The sequence below is a fragment of the Solanum lycopersicum genome, chromosome 12 (assembly GCF_036512215.1).
Source record: "Solanum lycopersicum chromosome 12, SLM_r2.1".
NCBI lineage: Eukaryota > Viridiplantae > Streptophyta > Magnoliopsida > Solanales > Solanaceae > Solanum > Solanum lycopersicum.
The window spans coordinates 61923134-61947372 of NC_090811.1; the positions used below are offsets into that span (position 1 = coordinate 61923134).

At 34.6% G+C, this 24239-nt stretch overlaps 2 protein-coding genes and 1 long non-coding RNA gene across 3 annotated transcripts; all 3 read left to right on the forward strand.

Annotated features, from left to right (window-relative positions):
- Positions 1 to 2788: 2788 nt before the first annotated feature.
- LOC138340567 (uncharacterized) lies at positions 2789 to 6964 on the forward strand. The gene is made up of 2 exons (XR_011213221.1): positions 2789 to 4153; positions 4328 to 6964. It is a non-coding gene; the product is annotated as an uncharacterized lncRNA (long non-coding RNA).
- Positions 6965 to 7975: 1011 nt separating this feature from the next.
- On the forward strand, positions 7976 to 11387 carry LOC101250194 (uncharacterized). Its single transcript, XM_004252318.5, has 3 exons — positions 7976 to 10358; positions 10445 to 10618; positions 10742 to 11387. The coding sequence occupies exons 1-3, from the start codon at positions 9591 to 9593 to the stop codon at positions 10961 to 10963; spliced, it is 1164 nt and encodes a 387-aa protein (XP_004252366.1). The 5' UTR covers positions 7976 to 9590; the 3' UTR covers positions 10964 to 11387.
- Positions 11388 to 12003: 616 nt separating this feature from the next.
- LOC101250482 (protein PELPK1-like) lies at positions 12004 to 13777 on the forward strand. The gene has a single exon (XM_004252319.5). It carries the CDS (start codon positions 12693 to 12695, stop codon positions 13545 to 13547), a length of 855 nt encoding a protein of 284 aa, XP_004252367.1. The 5' UTR covers positions 12004 to 12692; the 3' UTR covers positions 13548 to 13777.
- Positions 13778 to 24239: the final 10462 nt, after the last annotated feature.

Below are 24239 nucleotides of genomic sequence, written 5' to 3' on the forward strand. Positions count from 1 at the left end.
ACCACAGAATTAATTACCGAGGCATCCTATTATGGAAATAATTCTAAATAATGAATTTGAATTATTCTTACCATAATAAATTACAAATCATTCCACTTCAAATTCGTAATTGCACTCTTCTATTTCGTAATTCCCTATTAAACACTTATGTAATTCCCCATGTTAAGATTTCAGATACTAATCAATAAATTAAATCAATGACGAATTTAACTTAATGATTAATTTCCTTTAGAGCACTACTTAACTTATTTCATGTGTCGGATTCATAAATCCACTTGCAAAATTTGACACGATGAAAACTTATAAGATTTTCAAACAGGCATATCAATCAATCTCTATAACGAGACATGGATTCCATCAACTAACTTATTATTTCACCAATATATATTATTATCATCCAACTTATCAGGCATATTAACTCATCTCAGAATCTCACCTTTTTATAAATCAAAACAATAATTAATATATACAGATCATAATAGTTATATCAAGATTAAGAATATAAGTACATTTGATAGTTTAGAGAATATGTTTTTATCAGTCAGTCTAAAATAACTATCTCTACTCGGTCCCCGTTCAATACATACAAAACGTACTAGTACAAGAAGTTGGCACTATACTGTTCCCATAATCAGGACAAATTACATATAATCTTGTGCTACAATCGTACCCGATGGCATGTCCAATTTCCATCCTAGATTGCGAACCAAAAACTTTATACTTACTAAAACCGATAATTTAATCCTCTGTGAATAAGCTAAAACTCTACATACTAAATCATTTACTATATAAGTAAATAGACATCATAGACGAATATATGATCTATTGAATTTTAGCAAATATTTGTTATCTAATAAATATTATTTCTTAACACATGATTAATAGTATATCTCCCAACACAATCATCAACTCTACCAAAGCTAATACTTCCAAAGAAGAGCAAAATGTGATGCCAAAGAATAGGAAAAACAATATTTCTCCATCAAAACCTACATTTGCGGCAAAGGTCAAAGCTGATCAGGTAGCCAAAGATTCGAATAAAGCTCCTGACGATATGACACTGTTTTTATTGACTTGAGTAACAACGTTGATTACAATCATATTTATTCCTACAGTCATCATTGGTTAAAGACAATTAGAAAGTAAAAGCTGAATAAATTTATTAATCAATTGAGTGTTTAAGTAAGTGTACTAAAATTTGTTATACCATCACATAATCTAAAAAGCTAATTAACTTTGTTAAGTAGGTCAAAATAGTGTCTACTATTTGACACAAGATGTTAAAAGTTGCTAATTCACTTAATGTATTAGTGATCAATTCCCACTAGGAATCCAAGTAAAACCCTTAAAAGTGGACATACAACGGCACCACAATACAAAACAAAAAACGATGCAGTATAATATTGCGAAAAGAGTTTGTAGAGAAGACAGAATATCAGAATTGCCTGTGCATATCATTCATCAAATCTTATGCTGCACTAAACTCAACGTGAGAGAGGCGGCAAGAAGTTGTATCTTGTCCAAGAGATGGTACTATTGTTGGTCTTCAAGACCTAATCTCATAAATATATGCCCCTGAAAAATTATGTCAAGTTGGTTGATCAATCTCTGCGATTCCATGTCGAACAAAAATTACATCTTGAAGTGGATTCTCACTTGGATTGAATTGGCGGTTAAACTTAACGTCAGACTGTTGGATATTAACCTTTCCTTTTTGAGTAAACCATATAGCTTACCTGATGTTATTTATGATGCTAAAAACCTGAAAATATTGCGGTTAGAAAAGTGCAAGTTTGAATTTGATATTAGCACCACTCACATAAGATTTGATTGTCTTGAGGATCTTTATTTGCACTGTGTCCGTATATCAGATGCTCAATTGCAAAGAATTATCGATAGATCCTTGTTCATCAGAAATCTATCCCTAGTCGATTGTTGAGGAATAAAAAAAGGGCAACTTTCACATATAGAAAACAAAAAATTCATATTTGTATGCTATAGCAAAGTTTGCATAATTGCGCTCCATAGCAAACATAAAACTGTATAATTCGCTATACATATAACAATTGTATAATTCGCTGGCCTAAATTGTATAATTCGCTGGCCAATTTCGCTGCAATTGCATAATTCGCTATCTTATTTCACTGCAATTGTATAATTCGCTGCCTATTTCGCTGCAATATTTGTATAAAATTTGTTTTGCATACAATTGAATCAAAGTAAAATGTATGTATATTGCATAATTATAAGTGTATAGGAAGAAGATATATGTTTTTCTCTCGCTTTATACAAAAACACAAACACAATATATATACTTCTGTTGTATAAAGCGAGAGAAAATTATATTTCACTGCAATTATATAATTCGCAATTGTATAATTCGTTAGCCTTTTTCATTGCAATATTTGTATAAAATTTGCATTTGTCTACAATTGAATTGAAGTAAAATATTTGTAAATTGTATAATTAAGTGTATAGCACGAAGATATATGTTTTTGCATGTGTATATACAATTTTCTCTCGCTTTATACAAAACAGAAAAACAATTTATACACTTCTGTGTATAAAGCGAGAGAGGCAAGCAGAGGGAGAGTGGCGAGCGAGATTTTTGGGAGAGAGGAGACTAGCAAACTTTGGCTATCGTTTGCTATGGAGCACAATTAAATCAAACCGTAGCTACTCCATTTATTTTAGGTTATTAGTTTGCTATTATATACAATTATCCCATAAAAAAATTGCAAGTTTGGCCCAGTGCATCTGGAGAATTTACTTGTTGTACGTCTGATACTCCAGGCCCCAAATCTTCAATGCTTTAAATATGAAGAGCATACTGATCGTCCTTGCAAAATTGATATTTTGGATGGTTACAATACTTTACAAACACTCAAGCTCATTGGTGCCAGCATCAAAGACCAACAGTTTCGAGATGTGTACTACAAGTTCCCAAACATTTCATCTAACATGGTGCTTTAAGCTGAAAAATATAGAGATTTAGAGTGAAAAGCTCAAAAGATTGACTTTAGTAGCATTGAAGAGTCTAGAAAAAGTCACGATTCAAGCATCAAATTTATTGGAATTTGATTATTATGGTGATAAAATGCTCTTCCCATCTATGAATACTTCTTCCCTCGAAAGATCCCAACTCAATCTCTTCTCGACAAGCACAAACTTTGGATCAGTAGACAGAAGTTGGTATACACATATTCATCACATTGTTCAAAAGTTCAACTATCTAAAGGTTTGATATTAGTGATATTCCGCAAGGTACTTTCCATTCTTTTTCTGCCTTCGATTTATGCATCATTTGTTGAATTTGGTTTAAGCTATGCCATTCATAAAATTCTTGCAGACAAACAACATCCTTATTTATGAAAATCCAAAAGATGTTGTTATTCCTCCAAGTAATGATATCGAGATGATCATTGCACCCGTACTGGATGTTGAATCGATCGTTAGAAAGTTAATGATCAACAATCCCGAGAGCGTTTCCATTCTTCCACGTACAAATAGCAAAGTGTGGGGTCCATACCCATTGTAGATAAACATAAGAAAAGTTAAAATGCAGGAACATTGAATTTTGTTTGTTGCTTATTGTTAAAGTCAACAAATGCTGCAACAAACCAAAGCTCACTATTTCTTTTTTTCAACTAAAATCTTACCAATAAATCTGCATAGGTGAAAAGGTTGAAACTTTGTATTTTTTTATGATGTCACTGGTGACATCATTAGGAGTATATTTTTCTATAAAAACAGAGCTCTTGCTCATTTCAAATATGCACCAAAAAATTACAAAGGAGAAAAAAGAAGAGTGAGGCATCATAGGGGAAAATAATCTGTAAGGAAAAATAGAGAGTGTGAGCGATATTGTAGTGAGGTGGAAAAATCAAAAGAATGTTATTTCTTTTGAATGTGTAGTGGTCTTTGGAGTTTTGCTCAGACATACAAGTGTATAATCCTTACTATAGTGATATTCGTTGTCCTCTCGGGTCGTGGTTTTTCCCTTATTTAGGAGGCTTTCCACGTAAAATCTTGGTGTCATTATTTCTCTTTTATTCTCGTTGATTAACCATAGTATTGTGTTCCACATTTATTACCTTTGTTACCGCAAATATTATTTCTGTTACGGATTTATTCACAACACAAAGCACTCCAGGTAACTTCTTGCTTTACTGGAAATCCTTTCAAAAAACGTCGTCTCTTGTTGTAAACACTAAGACATTGGAACTTAACTATTCTAAAGGGTTGATATTAGTTATCTGTTGATTTATGTTGACTGTTTGTCTCATAGGCATTATTGTATTCTCTATTTCTTATGTTTTAAATACAGGTATTTTCTGCACTAAAATGGTGTGCAACAAAAGCAAAAATGCGGTAAAGAATGTCCATTCAATACGGAGTTATTCCACAATCATCATAGATTAAAAGAAGTCAGCAGTCGTAATGGTGCAGTTGAGGAGGGAACTGCCTCCATTTGGTATTCCTGGTTGAAATCCACCTCTCTAATTGACCAAGCGACTAATCTCATGTTAACATGGGAATTCAGAACATAGAGTTAGAGCCTGTTTGGTTCAGCTTAAAAGCTGGTCAAACTGATTTAAAAGCAGATTTTTGACTTATTTAGCTGTTTGGCAATACTTAAAATAAGTTTAAAAAAATTTATTTTAAGCCAAAAGTTAAAAGCTGAGGTAGGGGTGCTTTTTTTCAGCTTATAAGCTGTTTTAAGTTGACCACATTTTTACATTTTTGCCTTTAATATTTTTATACAATCTCCAAATTACCCACATAACCCTAACATCTCTTTCTTCTATTTTTCCCTTTTCACGTGTTGATGATAGACAATTACTATTACTAATGAATGAAAATAAAATAAATCTTAAATCTTTCAAGTGATCTATTTAAATTATATATTATTAAAATATAAAATAAGTTGCACATATAACTTAAATAAAAATTTATATTCCTCTTATAAATAATTTGTGATAATAAAGAAATTTGTGAATGATAGGCAATTATTATTACCTATGGATAAAACTAAAATAAAATCTTAAATCGTTCTTTAATCTATTCAAATTATATATCTTTAAAATCTATAATAAGTTTATATTCCTCTTATAAATAATTTGTGAGGAGAAAGAAATATGTGAATGATAGCAAAATATAATTATTTATGGTTGTAAAATATAAATTAGTTAACTTTTATTATGTTAACAGCTTTTAAGGGTATTTCAGACATTTTGATTTAAAAAGCTGTTTATAAGCACTTATTTGCCAAACACATCAACAACTTTTTTTTTTACTTCAGCACTTTTATCCAAACGCATAACTGCTTATTTTAAAAATAAGTTTCAGCACTTTCAAAAGTATTTTTTTAAAGCTACTTTTATTAAGCTCATCCAAACGGGCCCTTAATTTGTGTGTTCAGAATACGTATGATCTATTACTACTTGTATGCATTTTCCCGGTTATGTCTAAGACTCCAACTTGATTACATATTTATACTTGCAATCAAATCCATGAAATCTAAATTTTATGGAATTGTCGGATTGTACGGAAGGAAGGCAATGGATGAAAGTGTATTATTGTTAACAGGTCTTCATTTCATTATTTTTTGTAGGGAAAATGCACAAGTATCCCTCAACCTATGGGCAAAATCCCAGAGACACACTTATATTATACTAAGGTTCTATTACCCTCCTAATCTTATTTTATAAGTAATTTCTACCCCTTTTTATCTTACGTGGCACTAGTTTGAAAAAAAAGGCAATCATCGTTGGACCCACAAGATAGTGTCACGTACGCTAAAAAGGGATAAAAAATTATTAATAAAATAAGTTCAGAGAGTAATAGAACCTTAGTATAGTATAAGTATGTCTCTGAAATTTCGAGCATAAGTTAAGGGGAACTTGGGCATTATCACTTTTTTGTATCATCACATCTCAAGGCCTCCGTTTGTCGTAGAAAGACCCAAAATTAGTGTGACGGATCAAGCGTTTCTGTATGTGTGACAAATTCGGAAAATTAACTCACAAGCCTTTCATGGTGTGACTGCTATTCCTTGTAAAATTCGAGTCAGTCTCCATCAATACCTCCTTGAAACCACACTTTCTAAATTATTATTTTCTTTTCAAAGCATAGATAGCAGCAAAAAGTACCACTCTGTTCTGTTCTTGCAAATTGCAATCACTTCTAATCAAGCTGGCAGTGGCAGATAATTGGTTCACGAACCCATTGCTTCTCTTGTCGTTATCTTTGGTAGATCCCGAGTTTGAGGTGAAGTTGTCACTCATGACGCTCAATGATATAGACGTTGTTTCCATCCTTCTTGCTTTCTATATGATTTTGTTGTGGACCTAATTGATTGCTCATTTTTGTAAATTCATACGATATCCAGTCATCTTCACCTCAACAAACAAGTCCACTGTATGACGATCCACGTTAATTATTCACAACTTAGTACTTTAATATTTTTTTTCATGCATTAGTAGTTATTCAATGTTTCATTTTAATAATGTTTACTACTATTTTACCAATCAATTTCTACATGACTAGCTATACACGTGTTGAGAACTAGTATATATAAGTGGGACATAGGTCCAGTGTCGTGCCCACATCTTTGATTTTCTTCTAAAGGTTCCTCAGCATGGCTCAAGGTAAATTATCAGTAGCTACTTTATCGAATGTTTCGAGTGAACGGACATCTCAAAAGAAGAACTTAGTAAAGAAACATAACGAAAGCTTACTTCTTTCTCCGTGATCAGGTCCGATACGCGATTCAGCTTCATTTTCAATCTGTTACTGATCTTGTTGAGTGTTCCACTATTTTGTGGATAGTGTTACAAAATACCCTGTTGATGCAATCGTTGTTTGCAACTGAAACTCATGAGATTTGTTGTAATAAGTAAATTTAATATGCATCAAAGCAAAAGTTTGAGATAAATAAATAATTGGCATAATATATAAACAAGTTTTAACTTGGTCTCAATTAATATCTATGTCCTCTACTTTATGAGTATATAAGTAGATAAATAAATTTATATAAAATTGAACTAATAAGCACATTTGTCCATGTTTACGTTTTACATGATAATTTTGTGTCCAATGTAACGTCTTATTTGTATTATGTCTAGTAGAACACATACGTTTACTTATTTAATTTTATACAAGTCCATTTCCTCATTTTTGTACTTAGTGAAGGTTTAAAGCTGAATCATTCATATTTCAGCAGCCTAGTAAGTGTATTTGTTTTGGTGAAGATCTAACCACTTAGTACCTCTAAAAGCATCTGGTATAGTTCAGACTTGTTTACTGATCTTCATTTTCCTTAATGTTGAATTCTAATTATTACAAATTAGGTAATTTATCCATACTTCATGTGAACATAAATAATCTGATCAAGCTTTTGAATATTCTTTCTAGTATTCGATTATTATAAGAAAAAAGAGAGTAAATTTAGTAGGTTTAAAAACATTTCAACAAAAATTAAAGGCCTAATACATAAATGTGGCCTTTAACTTGGCTTCAAATCACATTTATGCCCTTTAACTTTGGATGTGCACAAATAGACGCTTAAACTTGTATAAAGTTGAACAAATAGACACATATGCCTTACATGTCATCCTGCATGTCATTTTTTGTTCTACGTGGTGTCCTACGTGTATTGAGTCATGTAGGACTCATGTGTTTATTTATTTAAAAGTTAGATAATTGAAGTGTCTGTTTTGTGCATTATAAAAGTTAGAGTTCAAAGTCAAAATTTGAAGCTAAGTTTAGGGTCTAATATATGTATTATGATTTAACATTATCACATCTCTCAAGAATTGTAAATATATAATGACTTGACTAAAAATATCTTGAAATTTTATCATTTTTATCTTTTACATGGTTGATCATATCATATGTTTGGTATATCAAACTCTTTTCCCATATTAATATTATTTTATAAAGAGAAACTATTTTAAATATGCATTACAAAATTTTAATGAAATATTTATTTCAATTAAAGTAAAATGTACATATTCATTAATTTAAAAATCATTCCACAAATTAAACCATTATATACGGAAAAATTCACCGCAAAAATAAGTAGACTCCTTCATATTTCTAACCCTACAAGAAACTATTGTTACCTTTATTTCTTACTAAGTAAAATAAAACGTAAAATGATATATATAATATAAGTATAATAGTATATCAACATAAATAAAAAAATTTGAATGAAACTTAACCAAACGAGATACGTTAATTAAATAATAAAGAATATATATTTATAAAAGAGATATTTTAGTCTTAAAAAAAAATTCTGCTTTTTTTTTTTCAGAAGCACAAACTTTTCAACAATAAAAAGAACTACTTCTATTTTCATTTAAAAACAATGTAAGAATTTATCAAAACACTTAATTTTTCAAAAGAAATATATTTTACCCTCCCAATAACAATATACTCTAAAAACAAGTTCTCTTTATAAACACACACCCAAGTAAAAAAGACATATATGTCCAAGCGCGTCAAGAGAGTGGCTACTATTTAAAAGTGTCTATTTACTTAAGATACGATGGAGGCTACTATTTAAAAGTGGCTATTTACTTAAGATACGATGGAGGCTACTATTTAAAAGTGGATATTTCCTTAAGATATGATGGAGGCTACTATTTAAAAGAGGGGACTTTTACTTGAGATATGATGGAGGCTACTATTTAAAAGAGGGGACTTTTACTTGAGATATGATGGAGGCTACTATTTAAAAGTGATGATTTTTACTTGAGATATGATGTGGCTACTATTTAAAAGTGATGATTTTTACTTGAGATATGATGGAGGCTACTATTTAAAAGTGATGATTTTTACTTAAGATATGATGTAGGCTACTATTTAAAAGTGGCTATTTACTTAAGATATGATGGAGGCTACTATTTAAATGTGTCTATTTCCTTAAGATATGATGGAGGCTACCATTTAAAAGAGGGGACTTTTACTTGAGATATGATGGAGGCTACTATTTAAAAGTGATGATTTTTACTTGAGATATGATGTAGGCTACTATTAAAAGTGGCTATTTACTTAATATATGTTGGAGGCTACTATTTAAGATATGATGGAGGCTAGTAGTAATCGATTCCCAATTGTAAATGGAAACGAACCCCAACAGCAAACGGCAGCACCTACCAAAATCAGAAACCCTAATGGAAGAAAGTGTTGATGGAGAAGACAGAATATCAGAATTGCCTGTGCATATCATTCATCACATCTTGTGCTACACCGACCTCAGCTCGCATGACGGGGCGATAACTAGTGTTTTATCGAAGAAATGGTACTATTATTGGCTCTCTAGACCTTGTTTGGTGTTCCGTCAATTTGATGGGGATCTGAAAGATTTTGTCCCGGTGGTTGATTGACCGCTACAAACCCATGTCGAACACAACTTAAATCTTACAAAATTCTTCATGTCATATTGGGATCGAGAATTGGATCCTTATTTGGATCGTTGGATTGAATCGGCTGTTAAAGTTGATGTTGAGTTTATTGTGATTCATGTTCCGGATATTGATTCGTCGCATTATAGCTTACCTGATGCTTTTTATAATGCGTAGAAGATGGATGCACTGTGGTTAAGCAATTGCAAGTTTGAATTTGATATTAGCACCACTTGTATAAGATTTTGTTGTCTGCGCGAGGTTTGTTTGCATAATGCTTATATTTCAGATGCTCAAATGCGAAGTGTTTTAGATAAATGCCCATCCATCAGGAGCTTAACTCTAATGTCTTGCAAAGGTATGAGCAAATTGTATGTTGTTGGACGGTTACATCTAGATTTTTTGAATATATCATCATGCAAACTCGATAGTGTGATTGTCCAAGCTCCGAAACTTGGGCGCTTTAAATATACAGAAGAACATACTGATCAGGGAAATCATCATCCTTGCGAAATTGCTATTTTGGAGGTTAACAATACTTTACACACACTAGAGCTCAATGGTGCCAGCATCACAGACCAACAGTTTCGAGATATGTATGACAAGTTCCCAAACATTTCAAGCTTGTATCTAACAAGCTGCAATAAGCTGAAATGTGTAGAGATTCAGAGTGCAAAACTCAAGAAAGTCAACATATTTAAGTTTGAGAGTATAGAAAGAATGACGATTGAAGCTCCAAATTTGTTGCAATTTAATTTTGAGGGTGAGAAAATGCCCATCTTATCTCTGGGACCTTCTCTTGAAAGTGTCCGACTCAATTTCTTCTTGCCAAGTACAGTAATATCAAACTTTGGAGATATGGATAGCAGTTGGTACACAAACCTTAATCACTTTGTTCAAAACTTCAACTATTCTGAAGGTTTGATGTTAATAGTATATTGCCAGGAGGTACTTTCCATTCTTTTTGTGCCATTGATTTATGCATTACTTGTTGAATTGGGTTTTAAACTACGTCATTGGCAAAATTCTTGCAGACCTATAACATCCTTTTTTATGAAAATACAAGCGAAATATTTATTCCACCAAGTCGTAATGTCGGGATATTCATTGTACCCATCCGGATCATTGAATTGCTCATGATATCGATATTGATCAACCGTCCCAGCATCATATCCATACTTCCATGTACAGATAGCAAAGCACTCCAGGTAATTTGTTGATTTACCTGAAAATCCTATCAAAAAAAATGTCTCTTGTGCTTGTAGACACTAATTCAGTAGAGCTTAAGCATTATTATGTTCTCTATATCTTATGTTTTTGTTTAAATATAGGTGTTTCCTGCATTAGAGCGGTGTATTCATAATCAGAATTGTGGTAACGAATGTCCATTAAGTACCACTTTTTTACACAAGTATCGTGTATTAGAAGAAGTCATCAGTTGTACTGGGACATCTGAGGAGGAAATGACCTCCATTTGGTATACCTGGTTGAAATCTACGCCTCTAATTGACAAAGTGAATAGTTTCATGTTCAAATGGAAAAAACAAGCTTAGACCGAAGAATCTTGGGGAATTCATCATACAGTGTTTATTAGTGTGTTCAGAATAAAGTTCAGTTAATCAACTGGTGGCTCTGTCAAATCCATGAAAGGTTCTTTAACCTTGCTCTAGCTCTAAATAAATTGTGCTCAAATATGTGGTTTACTTTCGTTTGTTGGATTTTTACGGGATGAAGTTCAACTGTTAACCAACAGCATAAGAGGTCTTCATTTCATTTTTTTGTTCCTGACTGCCTCTTCTTCACATTCCATTCGATTTCTCTCATGCTTAGACTACTTGGAGGTGATTAAAAAGAAGTGAGCACTTGAGGTATATATATGTAATGATGGATGCATATGCCTCCTACTTGTTCTGAAATCTGAAGTATAATATTTGAAGTGTAATATGTTTCTAATGTATAATTTTCTTTGTCATCTGATTTATCATTATCAAGATTTTCAATTATTAGCTTCCGTAGACACTTCAAAGATATATCAATGGGTGTGTGTTGATTTGCCAAAAGTGGTGTATTTTTGGAGAATTTGACACGGATCAACACCTCACATTCTTCTAAACACATCCTCCAATTACATATTGAATATCTTTGCTGTCAAAAGGGTGCAATACTCAAGTATCCCTTTGTGTAGACCATGTTGAAACTCCCATTACCAAGCAAGTTGCTTTTGTTGTATTTTTTTCTCTTTGACCTCTTGAGAGATTAGATTAAACATGGTGAAAGATGAAACTCAGAATCACCAAGAGTGCATATTCTAAGATCCGATTCAATGGTATATCCCTCTTCTATTTTTCTTAGACGGATCTCTCACTCTTGATGAAGAAAAAGACTTCAGTTTCATCTGCAAAAGGATCACCACTCCACCAGTGGGAAACTGTCCACTGAGTCTTTTAATGACTTCAGGATTTCACCACTGGGACTGTTATTACACTAATCAAAGATCCTTAATGAAGCTAGTGGAGTGTTTTTGGTTAAGAGTACTGTTGTAAATTTTAGTACTAAAAGTTATATTAGTGAAAGTCATTTCAAAATCTTTTTTATTCCATTTTCATTGCGTCAATGTCTTCTACTTGAAGTTTTAATAGACGATAGTAGGCATCCTTGATAGTAGGCATCCTTCGTGACAATTTATGTGTTACGTGTGTTATGTCACATAGGACTCATGCGTCAAAGCTTCTCTTGAATTTTCTTTTGTCAAATTTCAATGTACCAAAAAAAAAGAACAAGAAACAATTAATTCTCTTGGAAGTCAATAAAAGATTGAACTTTAATTTTTAGAAAGTAGGTATATGAATTGTTCATGGTTTCCATTATCACAAGACCTTAGACGATAGTAGGCATTCTTTATAACAATTCATGTGCTACATGTGTTATGTCACATAGGACTCATGTGTCGAAGCTTTTCTTGAATTTTCTTTTGTCAAATTTCAATGTACCAACATAAAAAAACAAGAAACAATTAATTCTCTTGGAAGTCAATAAAAGATTGAACTTTAATTTTTAGAAAGTAGGTATATGAATTGTTCATGGTTTCCATTATCACAACACCTTAGTGGAACAGCATTAACCAATAAGTGGGGAAAATATCTGATCTGTTTGGATGATGTTGAGAGGACATCCAAATAACCATCTTAGTTGAGCTATATAAACTCCTAGTTCCTCCATTCTATAAAACACACAAGAAAAAGAAAAATATAACCATCTTGCCTTAAAATACAAATCTTCTCAATGGGAATCCAAATGATGAAGCAATGCCCTCAATTTGGTTGTTGTGCTTTGGCATTTTTCTTGTTTGCCACATGCAATATGGCATATTCACCTTGTTCTTATGAATCAACGGATTCAACTTATAATAAAATACCAAGCACAGTAGCTAAAAGTGAAGACTACAAGCTACCCTTAGTGCCTAAAGAAGAATACAAGATACCTTCTTTGGCAAAGAATAACTACTACAAGAAGCCATTAATTCCAGGAGATAACTATAAGAAGATGTCTTCAGTCCCAAAGGTACCCTCAGTGCCTAAACAGGAATACAGGGTGTCTTTTTTACCAAAGAATGACTACTACAAGAAGCCATCAGTTCCAATGTATAACTACAAGAAGGTCCCATCTGTTCCACAGGTATCCTCAATGCCTAAACAGAAATATAAGGTGCCTTCTTTTCCAAAAAATAACTACTACAAAAAGCCATCAGTTTCAGACGATAACTATGAGAAGGTGTCATCCATTTCAAAAGATAATGACTACAAGGTACCCTCAATGCCTAAACAAGAATACAAGGTGTCTTCTTTGCCAAAGAATGACTACTACAAGAAGTCATCAGTACCAGAAAATAACTACAAAAAAGTGCCATCGGTTCCACAGATACCCTTGGTGCCTAAACAAGAATACAAGGTGCCTTCTTTGTCAAAGAATGACTACTACAAGAAACCATCAATTCCAGAAGATAACTACAAGAAGGTGTCAACTGCTCCAGAGGTACCCTCAGTTCCTAAACCAGAATACAAGGTGCCGTCTTTATCGAAAAATGACTACTTTAAGAAACCATTACCTTCTCCATCACCACCACCTCCATATTATTAAACTTTCATGTCAAGATTTTTCAAGGAAGTCCTCCAGCTCATCGTATATAACCCATTTGGTTCTCGTACTTTTAAGTTGGAAGGCATAATATCAAAATTTGTAATTTTTTTTTTATTTTTTTTCGTTTCTTTCCTACTTCGAGTTACAATTGTTTTATCATTTATATTCTATTTTCAATGTTTCCAGAGACTTATTTTAATTAAATATAAGTTCTTTTTATTGGAAGTTTACACATAGATTCACCAATTCTTCCTGCAATTGCCAATTATTGTCTTCTCATAAATTTAATAACAAAATAAAAAACATTAGTGAGGATTTTATACCCTATAGATATTAAAGAATTTAGTAGTTCTTTAGATCAAATTGAGGTCTGAACGAACCAATAAAATGATCTATAGCTATATATATAAATCTAAACAAAATTGGTAATTGAGAATCAAAGTGAGAAATATTCATATCTAACATAATGTATATGTGAAAGAGATAATTTAACTCCTCTCCATTACTTATTGTCTCCATTTTTCCAAGTACACACTTTTCAAACATATTTTTGTACAATGAGCTTTATACTCTCCATTCTAATCACTTCTTATATATTTTCACACTGATTTTCACCTTCGATATTACATTGTCTAGACATTTCTATTGCTTCATCCTTACCATTTAGCAAATAGACATAATCATTTCTAATGCAATTCTCAATAAAAGTAACAAATACTTTTTCCCACCATGAGATGGTGTTAACTTCATATCATAAATGTCAATGTAAATCAATTTTAAGGGATTAGAATTCCTTTCAACAGATTTATAAGAATGCTCAACATACTTAGATTCCACAGAAACTTGACATTTTTATTTATTGCACTCAAAGTTAGGCAAGACATCTAAGTTGATAAGTTTTTCTTACAAGGTTTTGTAATTGACATGCCCCAAGTGTTTATGTCACAAACATTGACTCAAGCAAGTAAGAACAAATAAAAACATTGAGTTTGAAAAGCTCTTCGCGAGGTAGCTTTTTTCTCACTAATATTTTGTTCCTATTTCTTACAATTTTGTGTGATACAAATATTGTTTAGATTGTCAAATATCCTTTTCAGAAGGACATTTTCATAACTTTCAATGTGATTGTTATAGAACTACCTATGAACAAAGTTTCATCGGGTTCAATAAAGACAATATAGTCCAACTGTTATTTTTACAAAAACATAACAAATGACTATTCACCAATATTCATGTCTATGCAAATACTTTTATTATAATAGACATATCTTTTCATGAAAAATCACAACATTTTAAGTGATTTTTTTTCATAAAAGAACACAATTATTTTGAACAAGTATATATATAATTTGGATGTTTCATACTAGTCACACTATATACTAGTAATAGAGAAACTGAACAACCACAATACCAAATATACTCCAAGAATTTTGTGGGTATAACATAATACAAAAGTATCATTGAATTTCATATCTTTGTTCCAAAGTTAAATTAGACACCAAGTCTAATCATAAGCAAATAACCCCCACATTTCAAATGTGATCTCAAAAATATTTTTCAAGTATTTGAAAATAGTTTTTTCACATATTTTAATGTTGGAAACATTATTCTACGAAAGAATTATAGTGCTGCAATTCTCTTTGACATTGTTTACACAATGTCAAAGTTCATTCCATAGAGACAAAAAATTACAAATTCTAAGTCACTGGTATTTTTTCTCTATCATAAATAGACATGTCACTTAGTATTTTAAATATTAACAATAAGGACAAAGCAAAATTGTACAATTTATTTCTATGTTACATTGAAGTTTATAGAAAATCAAAAGTACAACGCTGACTTATTATGTGAAGTTTTCATATTCTTCAAACCAATTGCAGATTCCAATTTATCCAGAGTATAAAACCACAAAAGTTTTTACTCTGCAAAAATCAGACACATTAACATTTCTCATGGAGTACAAAACTACAAAAAAAAAAAAATTCTCCAAACAGAATAACACATATTCTTTATCACATAGAAATGTTTTTATTATTACTTATATTAGATTCATGTTTAATTAAAAAAATTATGTAAATACTCCTGAATTACTTATGTAGTGTTGACATGATTTTTCAATATACCGAAGATGATTTTCACCAAAATGAAAGTCAACCTTTTATTATTTTACAAGCAATAGATTCTAAAAGATGTAACTATTTTAGATAAAATAATATGATAAGCATGACTTGAATTGTGTGTGTGTGTGTGTGTATATATATATATAATATGTTTTCTAATTTATTAAATTATTGGTTATCAATTTATTTAGAGTAACTAACTTTTTTCATTAATATTTTTTTTATGAACACTGTATAATTTAACTCCCTCCTAAAATTTAATTTAGAATTTACTACAGCCGCATAAACAAAAAGAAAATTTCCATTAAATTATTTTTCTTTCTTTACATGTTTCTAAAGATAACATACCAAATAGATTATACGAAATCAACTATATTTAAAATATTAAAAGCATAGATAGTGAACAACAAGTTGAAAAATATAAATTATTGGGTTCAATGATAATAATATTTGACTCAAAATATTTAAAAAAAAATTATTCAAAAATCTAATTAGGTCCGCGCGAAGCGCGAATATGTTAACTAGTTAAAAATTAAGCATCAAACTAATAAAATAAAAATGTACGTACTTATTCACTCTTTGTCCGCGTTCACATTGTCATAGTAACTAAAAATAAATAGTGGCATAATTTACTGTAGTACAATCATCACAATCGCATATTAAAAAAAAAAAATTTAAAAATTGAGAAAGTAAATTGACGAATTTAAAGAATCAACTTAACATGAACTAATGAATAAAGAGAGGAGAATATTGTGTAAATCAAATAACCATAATATTATGAGCAATAGTTTCGATATAGAGAAAAGACATAAAGTGATACCAAACATGAACTAATGAATAAAGAGAGGAGAATATTGTGTGTAAATCAAATAACCATAATATTATGAGCAATAGTTTCGATATAGAGAAAAGACATAAAGTGACACCTGAAGTTGTCTCGAATTTTCAAAAAGATACTTAAATTATGCAAGTGTCCTATTATCCCCTAAATAATCATGAACTGATATTATTACATCATTTTTCGTCCACCAGGCATGGAGAGTGTATGCACTCTCTTAAAGAGCGTGAAAAATTTTTAAAAAATGAATATAATTTTAATTTTACAAAAATTTTACTATAAAATATATATTTATATGTTTCTTATTATTTTAACTTTTTCTCCTTATTATTATTTTTTTCTTTATTCCTTCTTCTTCAAAAATTCATTGTCATCTTCATTAACTTATCACTTTCAATGTCACTATCACGACCCAAAACCGGGCCCAGACTGGCACCCACACTTACCCTCCTATGTGAGCGAACCAACTAGTCTAAACTCTAGCATTTCAATGTAATATCAACAGAAAATAATGCGGAAGACTTAAAATCATAATTAAAGACCAATTCAATAACTTCTAAAATTCAACATCTATTATTCCCCAAAATCTGGAAGTCATCATCACAAGAACATCTATGATCAAATTACTAAACTAAGAGTATTCTAGGAAGCTAAAACACGTAAAAGCTAGTCCATGCCGGAACTTCAAGGCATCAAGACATGAAGAAGAAGATCCAGTCCAAGCTAGAAGCATTAGCTCACCCTGAAATCCGGTGTAATTGAAGACTGGCTAGAATTGCGGTTGAGTTGAAGACGACGGCACGTTTGCTGCACTCCACAAATAACAAAGAAGAAAACATAAAAGTAGGGGGTCAGTACAAAACACGGGTACTGAGTAGATATCATCGACCAACTAAAAATAGAAAACAGTATACATCAAGTAATATCATAAATCAACTACAATACTCAACATATAGCAACAACAAGCACTATAATCATTACCAAGTACCGCCAAGTTCACACATGAGGACTCAAGCCTCAATACCATACTCATTTGGGAATTAGGTTCATTAGATTGAGTGTGTTAACATCTTTCAAGATTCATTATCTTTATTCCTCTTGTGTCGGCACGTGACACTCCGCTCCCCTACTACTATGTGTCGGAACGTGACACTCTGATCCCCTAATTCTACGTGTCGGTTCGTGACACCCGATCCCCTAATTCTACGTGTCGGTACGTGACACCCGATCCCCTAATTCTACGTGTCGGTTCGTGACACCCGATCCCCTAATTCTACGTGTCGGTTCGTGACACCCGATTCCCTAATTCTACATGTCGGTTCGTGACACCCGATCCCATAATCTCATTCTATTAATTCATCAAGCCTTCTTTTATACCAAGGCATCATCAATCTCATTACTTTAGTTCATCAAGCCTTCTTTTATACCAAGGCATCATCAATCTCATTACTTTAGTTCATCAAGCCTTCTTTTATGCCAAGGCATCATCATTAACAAGAGATTTTCAAGATTTGGGATTCAATAGCTTCATCATGCTTATTTTATCACAATTACATAACCACATTCATGCAAGCATACAATTAAGCATATAGAAGGTTTACAATACTACCAATACATATCATTCGTTATTAAGAGTTTACTACGAATAGTATAAAACCCATAACCTACCTCCACCAAAGATTAGAAATCAAGCAAGCAAGTTCCCAAAGCTTTGTTCTTCTTCTCGTTTCTCCTCTTTCTCGTTCGATCCCCTCTCTCTCTCTCTCTTTCTGTTCTTTTCTTTTTCTTATTCAAACCCTCTTTCTTTTACCCTAATTAGCATATAATTAAGAATAAAAGATGGCAATAATAACCCACTAATTTACTCAAGGTTACCTCTTTTAGCCCCCAAGTAATTGAGTTATTAATATTAAACCGCTAACTTTATAATTATAAGCCGGAATAGTCAAAAACGTCCCTTAAAATATTAAAGAAATCTGACTCAGCCTGGGATTACGCAGCCTGTGACGGGCCGTCGTGCCTGTGACGGGCCGTCGTGCCTGCGACGGTCCGTCCTGCTGCTCCGTCACAGAGTTCAGAGACTATATTCTGTGAAGAGTCTGTGACGGTCCGTCCTGCCATTCCGTTACGAAGTTCAGAGAGTCGATTTCAGTACCCATTTTTCAAAATTTCTAAGTGTTTTGAAACGAGGCCCCCTCGACGGTCCGTCGTGCCCATGACGGTCCGTCGTGGGTTCCGTCATCTCAGCCTGTTTTTCTAGAAATAAAATCTGCTGCTCAAAACGACTAAACAGGTCGTTACAATAGATACCAATTTACCCATCGTTCGTCCCCGAACGATCACAAAAAGGAAAACAAGGGCGAGAAGGAGTACCTGAATCTGTAACCAGGTGTGGGTATCTTTCTTACATGTCAGCCTCTTTCTCCCAAGTGGCTTCTTCGACAGGTCGATTTTTCCATTGAACTTTGATGGATGCAATCTCCCTTGATCTCAACTTGCGAATTTCTCTATCTAGAATGGCAACAGGCTCCTCCTCATAAGTCAAATTCTCATCAAGCAAAACTGAATCCCAACGAATGATGTAGTTTCCATCCCCATGGTATCTTTTCAACATAGACACATGAAATACCGGATGCACTCCGGACAGCCCTGGAGGCAAGGCTAACTCATAAGCCACCTCCCCTACTCGCTTAAGTAATTCAAAGGGACCAATATACCTTGGGCTTAATTTACCCCTTTTACCGAAACGCATCACCCCTTTCATGGGCGAAACCTTCAGTAAGACTTGTTCACCCTCCATGAACTCCAAGCCTCTAACCTTTCGATCGACATATTCCTTTTGCCTACTTTGCGCCGCTAACATCTTTTCTTGAATAGATTTCACTTTATCTAACGATTCTCTCAGAAGGTCAGTACCCCAAGGTCTAACCTCGAATGCATCAAACCACCCAATGGGAGACCTACATTTTCTCCCATATAGTGCCTCAAATGGGGCCATATCAATGCTTGAGTGATAGCTATTGTTGTAGGAGAACTCTGCTAAGGGTAAGAAGCTATCCCAATGACCACCAAATTCTATCACACATGCACGAAGCATATCCTCCAACACTTGAATCGTTCGCTCAGACTGACCATCGGTCTGAGGATGGAACGCGGTACTAAGGTCCAACCTAGTACCCAATTCCGCATGCAATGTTTTCCAAAACTTAGAAGTAAACTGCATATCTCTATCTGATATGATGGAGAGTGGAACCCCATGCAACCGAACAATTTCTGAGTTCTCTGCATTGTAAGTCACCTTGACCGGAATGAAATGAGCAGACTTAGTTAACCTATCAATAATCACCCAAATAGAGTCATACTTACCCATTGTCTTTGGAAGACCAACCACGAAATCCATTGCAATCCTTTCCCACTTCCATTCAGGAATGGGCATTCTCTGAAGTGTTCCTCCGGGCCTCTGGTGTTCATACTTTACTTGCTGGCAATTTGGACATTTGGCAATAAAATTAACAATATCACGCTTCATCCTACTCCACCAAAAGTGTTTCTTTAGGTCACGATACATCTTGGTTGCACCAGGATGTATAGAATACCTTGAACTATGAGCCTCTGTCAGAATAGTGTTGATCAAATCATCGACGCGGGGTACACATACCCTTCCCTTGATTCTCAAAACACCTTCCTCATCGATTTGTGCTTCCTTAGCCTCTCCTCGCAATACTTTATCCCGAATTCGGCTTAGCTTCTCATCATCAAACTGTTTCCCCTTGATCTTGTCAAGAAAAGAAGATCTCGCCTCCACACTGGCCAACAATCCTCCTTTCTCATTTACTTCTAACCTCATCAAGTCGTTAGTCAGAGTCTGAACCTCTCTAACCAATGGACGTCTAGAAACTTGCAAGTGAGCTAGACTTCCCATGCTCCCTGCCTTTCTACTTAGGGCGTCTGCCACAACATTAGCCTTTCCCGGATGATACAAGATAGTGATATCGTAGTCCTTCAGTAGTTCCATCCATCTCCTCTGTCTCAAATTCAAATCTTTTTGAGTAAAAACATACTGTAGGCTACGATGATCCGTGTATACTTCACACTTAACCCCATATAGATAGTGTCTCCATTGCTTTAATGTAAATACTACCGCAGCCAACTCCAAATCATGGGTCGAATAATTATGTTCATGCACCTTTAATTGCCTCGAAGCATAAGCAATTACATTCTTCTCTTGCATTAGCACGACACCCAAGCCCGAATAGGATGCATCATAATAGACAATGAAATTCTTACCTTCCACTGGCAGGGTAAGGATTGGTGCAGTAGTCAACAAGGTCTTGAGTTTCTGAAAGCTTTCCTCACATTCGTCCGACCATACAAATGGAACATTCTGTTTAGTCAAGTTCGTCAATTGGGAAGCAATGGAAGAGAATCCCTTGACAAATCGGCGGTAATAGCTAGCTAAACCAACAAAGCTTCTTATTTTTGACATATTAGTAGGTCTTACCCAATTCTTCACTGTCTCAATCTTAGAAGGATCTACCATCACTCTATCCTTCGAAACCACATGCCCCAAGAAGGACACTGCATCTAGCCAAAACTCACACTTGGAGAATTTGGCATAAAGCTTTTTCTCCCTCAACATTTCCAATACCATTCTTAAATGCTCTTCATGTTCCTTCTTGCTCTTTGAGTATACCAATATATCATCAATAAATACGATCACAAATAGATCCAGATATGGCTTAAAAATCTCGTTCATCAAGCTCATGAAAGCAGCAGGGGCATTCGTAAGACCAAAAGACATCACTACAAATTCGTAATGCCCATACCTGGTTCAAAAAGCAGTCTTTGGCACATCCGTTGCCCGTATCTTCAATTGGTGATAACCGGATCTCAAGTCAATCTTAGAGAAGACACAAGCACCTTGTAACTGATCGAACAAGTCATCAATGCGAGGAATGGGATACTTGTTCTTAATAGTTACCTTGTTCAACTGCCTGTAGTCTATGCACATCCTAAAACTCCCATCCTTTTTCTTCACAAATAATACCGGAGCACCCCATGGAGATGCACTTGGTCTAATAAAGCCTTTGCTTAGCAACTCTTAAAGTTGGGCCTTTAACTCTCTTAACTCCGCGGGAGCCATTCTATAAGGGGGTATAGAAATGGGGCGAGTACCCGGTTCAAGATCAATGCAGAAGTCAATATCTCTATCCGGTGGCATACCCGGAAGGTCTGCGGGAAACAGATCTAAAAACTCACGAACTATCGAGACCGACTCAATTGGAGGTACTTGGGTAGTATCATCCCTGAGATGTGCCAAGAACGCTAAACAACCTTTATTAACCATTTTCTTAGCACGAAGAAAGGAGATAATACGAACCGGATTGGAAGTGTAGTCGCCCTCCCACACTAACGGATCCGTCCCAGGCTTGGCTAACGTCACTGTTTTAGCATTACAATTCAAGATCGCAAAATTCGGAGAAAGCCAAGTCATACCCAGAATTACATCAAAATCAACCATGTCTAAGATAACCAAGTCTACATAAGTATTGTTCCCCCCAAAATTCACCAAACAAGACCTATATATCCTTTCAACTATTACAGACTCACTCACCGGAGTAGACACACGAATAGGTATGTCAAGCAATTCACAATGTAAATTAAGACCATTAGCAAATGAGGAAGATACATATGAAAATGTGGAGCCAGGATCAAATAATACAGAAGCCATGCAATCACAAACCAAAAGATTACCTGTGATGACAACATCTGATGTCTCCGCTTCTGACCGCCCAGGGAAAGCATAACAATGGGCCCTCTCACTTATCTGTCCGTTGCCCCTACCATTTTGTGATGTAGTGGCTCCAGTTTGCCCATCACCCCGGCCGTTTTGATGACCACCATTACCTCGGCCACCATGTCCTCCAGAATAACGGCCTCTACCATGACCACCTCTACCTCTAGCTATTGGAGGTGACGATAGTAAAAAGTCATAGCAAACCCAGTAGCTACTTGTACTAAGAAACAAGTCTCCCCACATCCATAACACTCTCTGGAGTCAAGCATAGGTCTCTCAGAGAAGTGTTGACCGGTCTGAGGTGGACCCCCAACTACAGTCTGTAGTGAAGACTGAATTGGTCGAACTGAGTAACCTCCTGAACCCTGTCCTCTAGAGTAAGAACCATTAAACTCACCTCCCTTTCGAAACCTTTTTGATGTTGATGCCATGGTGAAGTCATCTGGCTTCACTCCCTCTACCTCTATCACGAAGTCTACCACTTCTTGAAAAGATTTCGCTGTAGCCGCTACCTGTAAGGCTGAAATTCGCAATTCTGACCTCAACCCCTTCACAAAACGGCGAATCCGCTCTTGTGGACTAAAACAAAGCTGAGTGGCATATCTGGAAAGTGCCCAAATCTTAGCATCATATGCAGTAACCGACATCCTACCTTGCTCTAGGCTCAAGAATTCATCTCTTTTCCTATCCCTCAAAGTACGGGGAATATACTTCTCCATAAACAAGCTAGAGAATGATGCCCAAGTCATAGGTGGTGCCTCTGTTGGTTGACACTCAACATGTGACCGCCACCACATTTTGGCGTTCCCTTGAAACTGATAAGTCACAAACTCAATACCAAACCATTCTACTATTCTCATCTTGTGTAGTAGCTCATGACAGTCAACCAGAAAATCATAGGCATCCTCAGATTCAGCACCCTTGAAGACTGGAGGTTTCAATTTCAAGAACTTACTGAAAAGTTCGTGTTGATCATTTGTCATTATAGGCCCTGTAGTCAGACGAGAAAACGTGCCTATTTCCAATGGAACATCCATACGGGGAGCCGCAGTAGCCGCATGCTGTACCTCCAGACCCTGAGGTGCTGGTGCAGAAAACACTGGAGGTGTTTGACCTTGATCAGATAACCCACTAAGATAAGCAAGAACCTGATTGATCATCTCTGGGGTAGGTTGGGGAGGCAATCCCTCATTCTGTACTTGTTCAGTTTCCCCTTCCTCACCCTCTCTTACTACTTCTTTAGTCGGTAGAGGAGTCACTGCCCTAGTATCATATGGGCTAGGTGCTCGTCCTCTTCCTCTAGAGGACGTCCTTCCACGACCTCTACCACGGCCTCTTGCCGCTACTCTTCCTCGAGCTACAGCCCCAGTGGCTGGCCCAGACGCTTCTTGTCTTGCCGATGTTGATGTTGGCGCAGTTGTTGCTCTAGTTCTAACCATCTGCGAAATAGAGTGAAGATGGTCAGATACCAATTTGTATCACCTAGATACCAATTGGACCCAAGTAATAGCACGAAAGAAAGAAAGAATGGAATTTTCCTAAAGTCTTATAGCCTCTCAAAGAAAAGTAAAGGCGTCCCCCTACCGTTCCTTAAGACTCTACTAGACTCGTTCTTGTGTGATGAGACCAACGAACCTAATGCTCTGATACCAAGTTTGTCACGACCCAAAATCCGGCCGTGACTGGCACCCACACTTACCCTCCTATGTGAGCGAACCAACTAGTCTAAACTCTAGCATTTCAATGTAATATCAACAGAAAATAATGCAGAAGACTTAAACTCATAATTAGTGACCAATTCAATAACTTCTAAAATTCAACATCTATTATTCCCCAAAATCTGGAAGTCATCATTACAAGAACATCTATGATCAAATTACTAAACTAAGAGTATTCTAAGAAGCTAAAACACGTAAAAGCTAGTCCATGCCGGAACT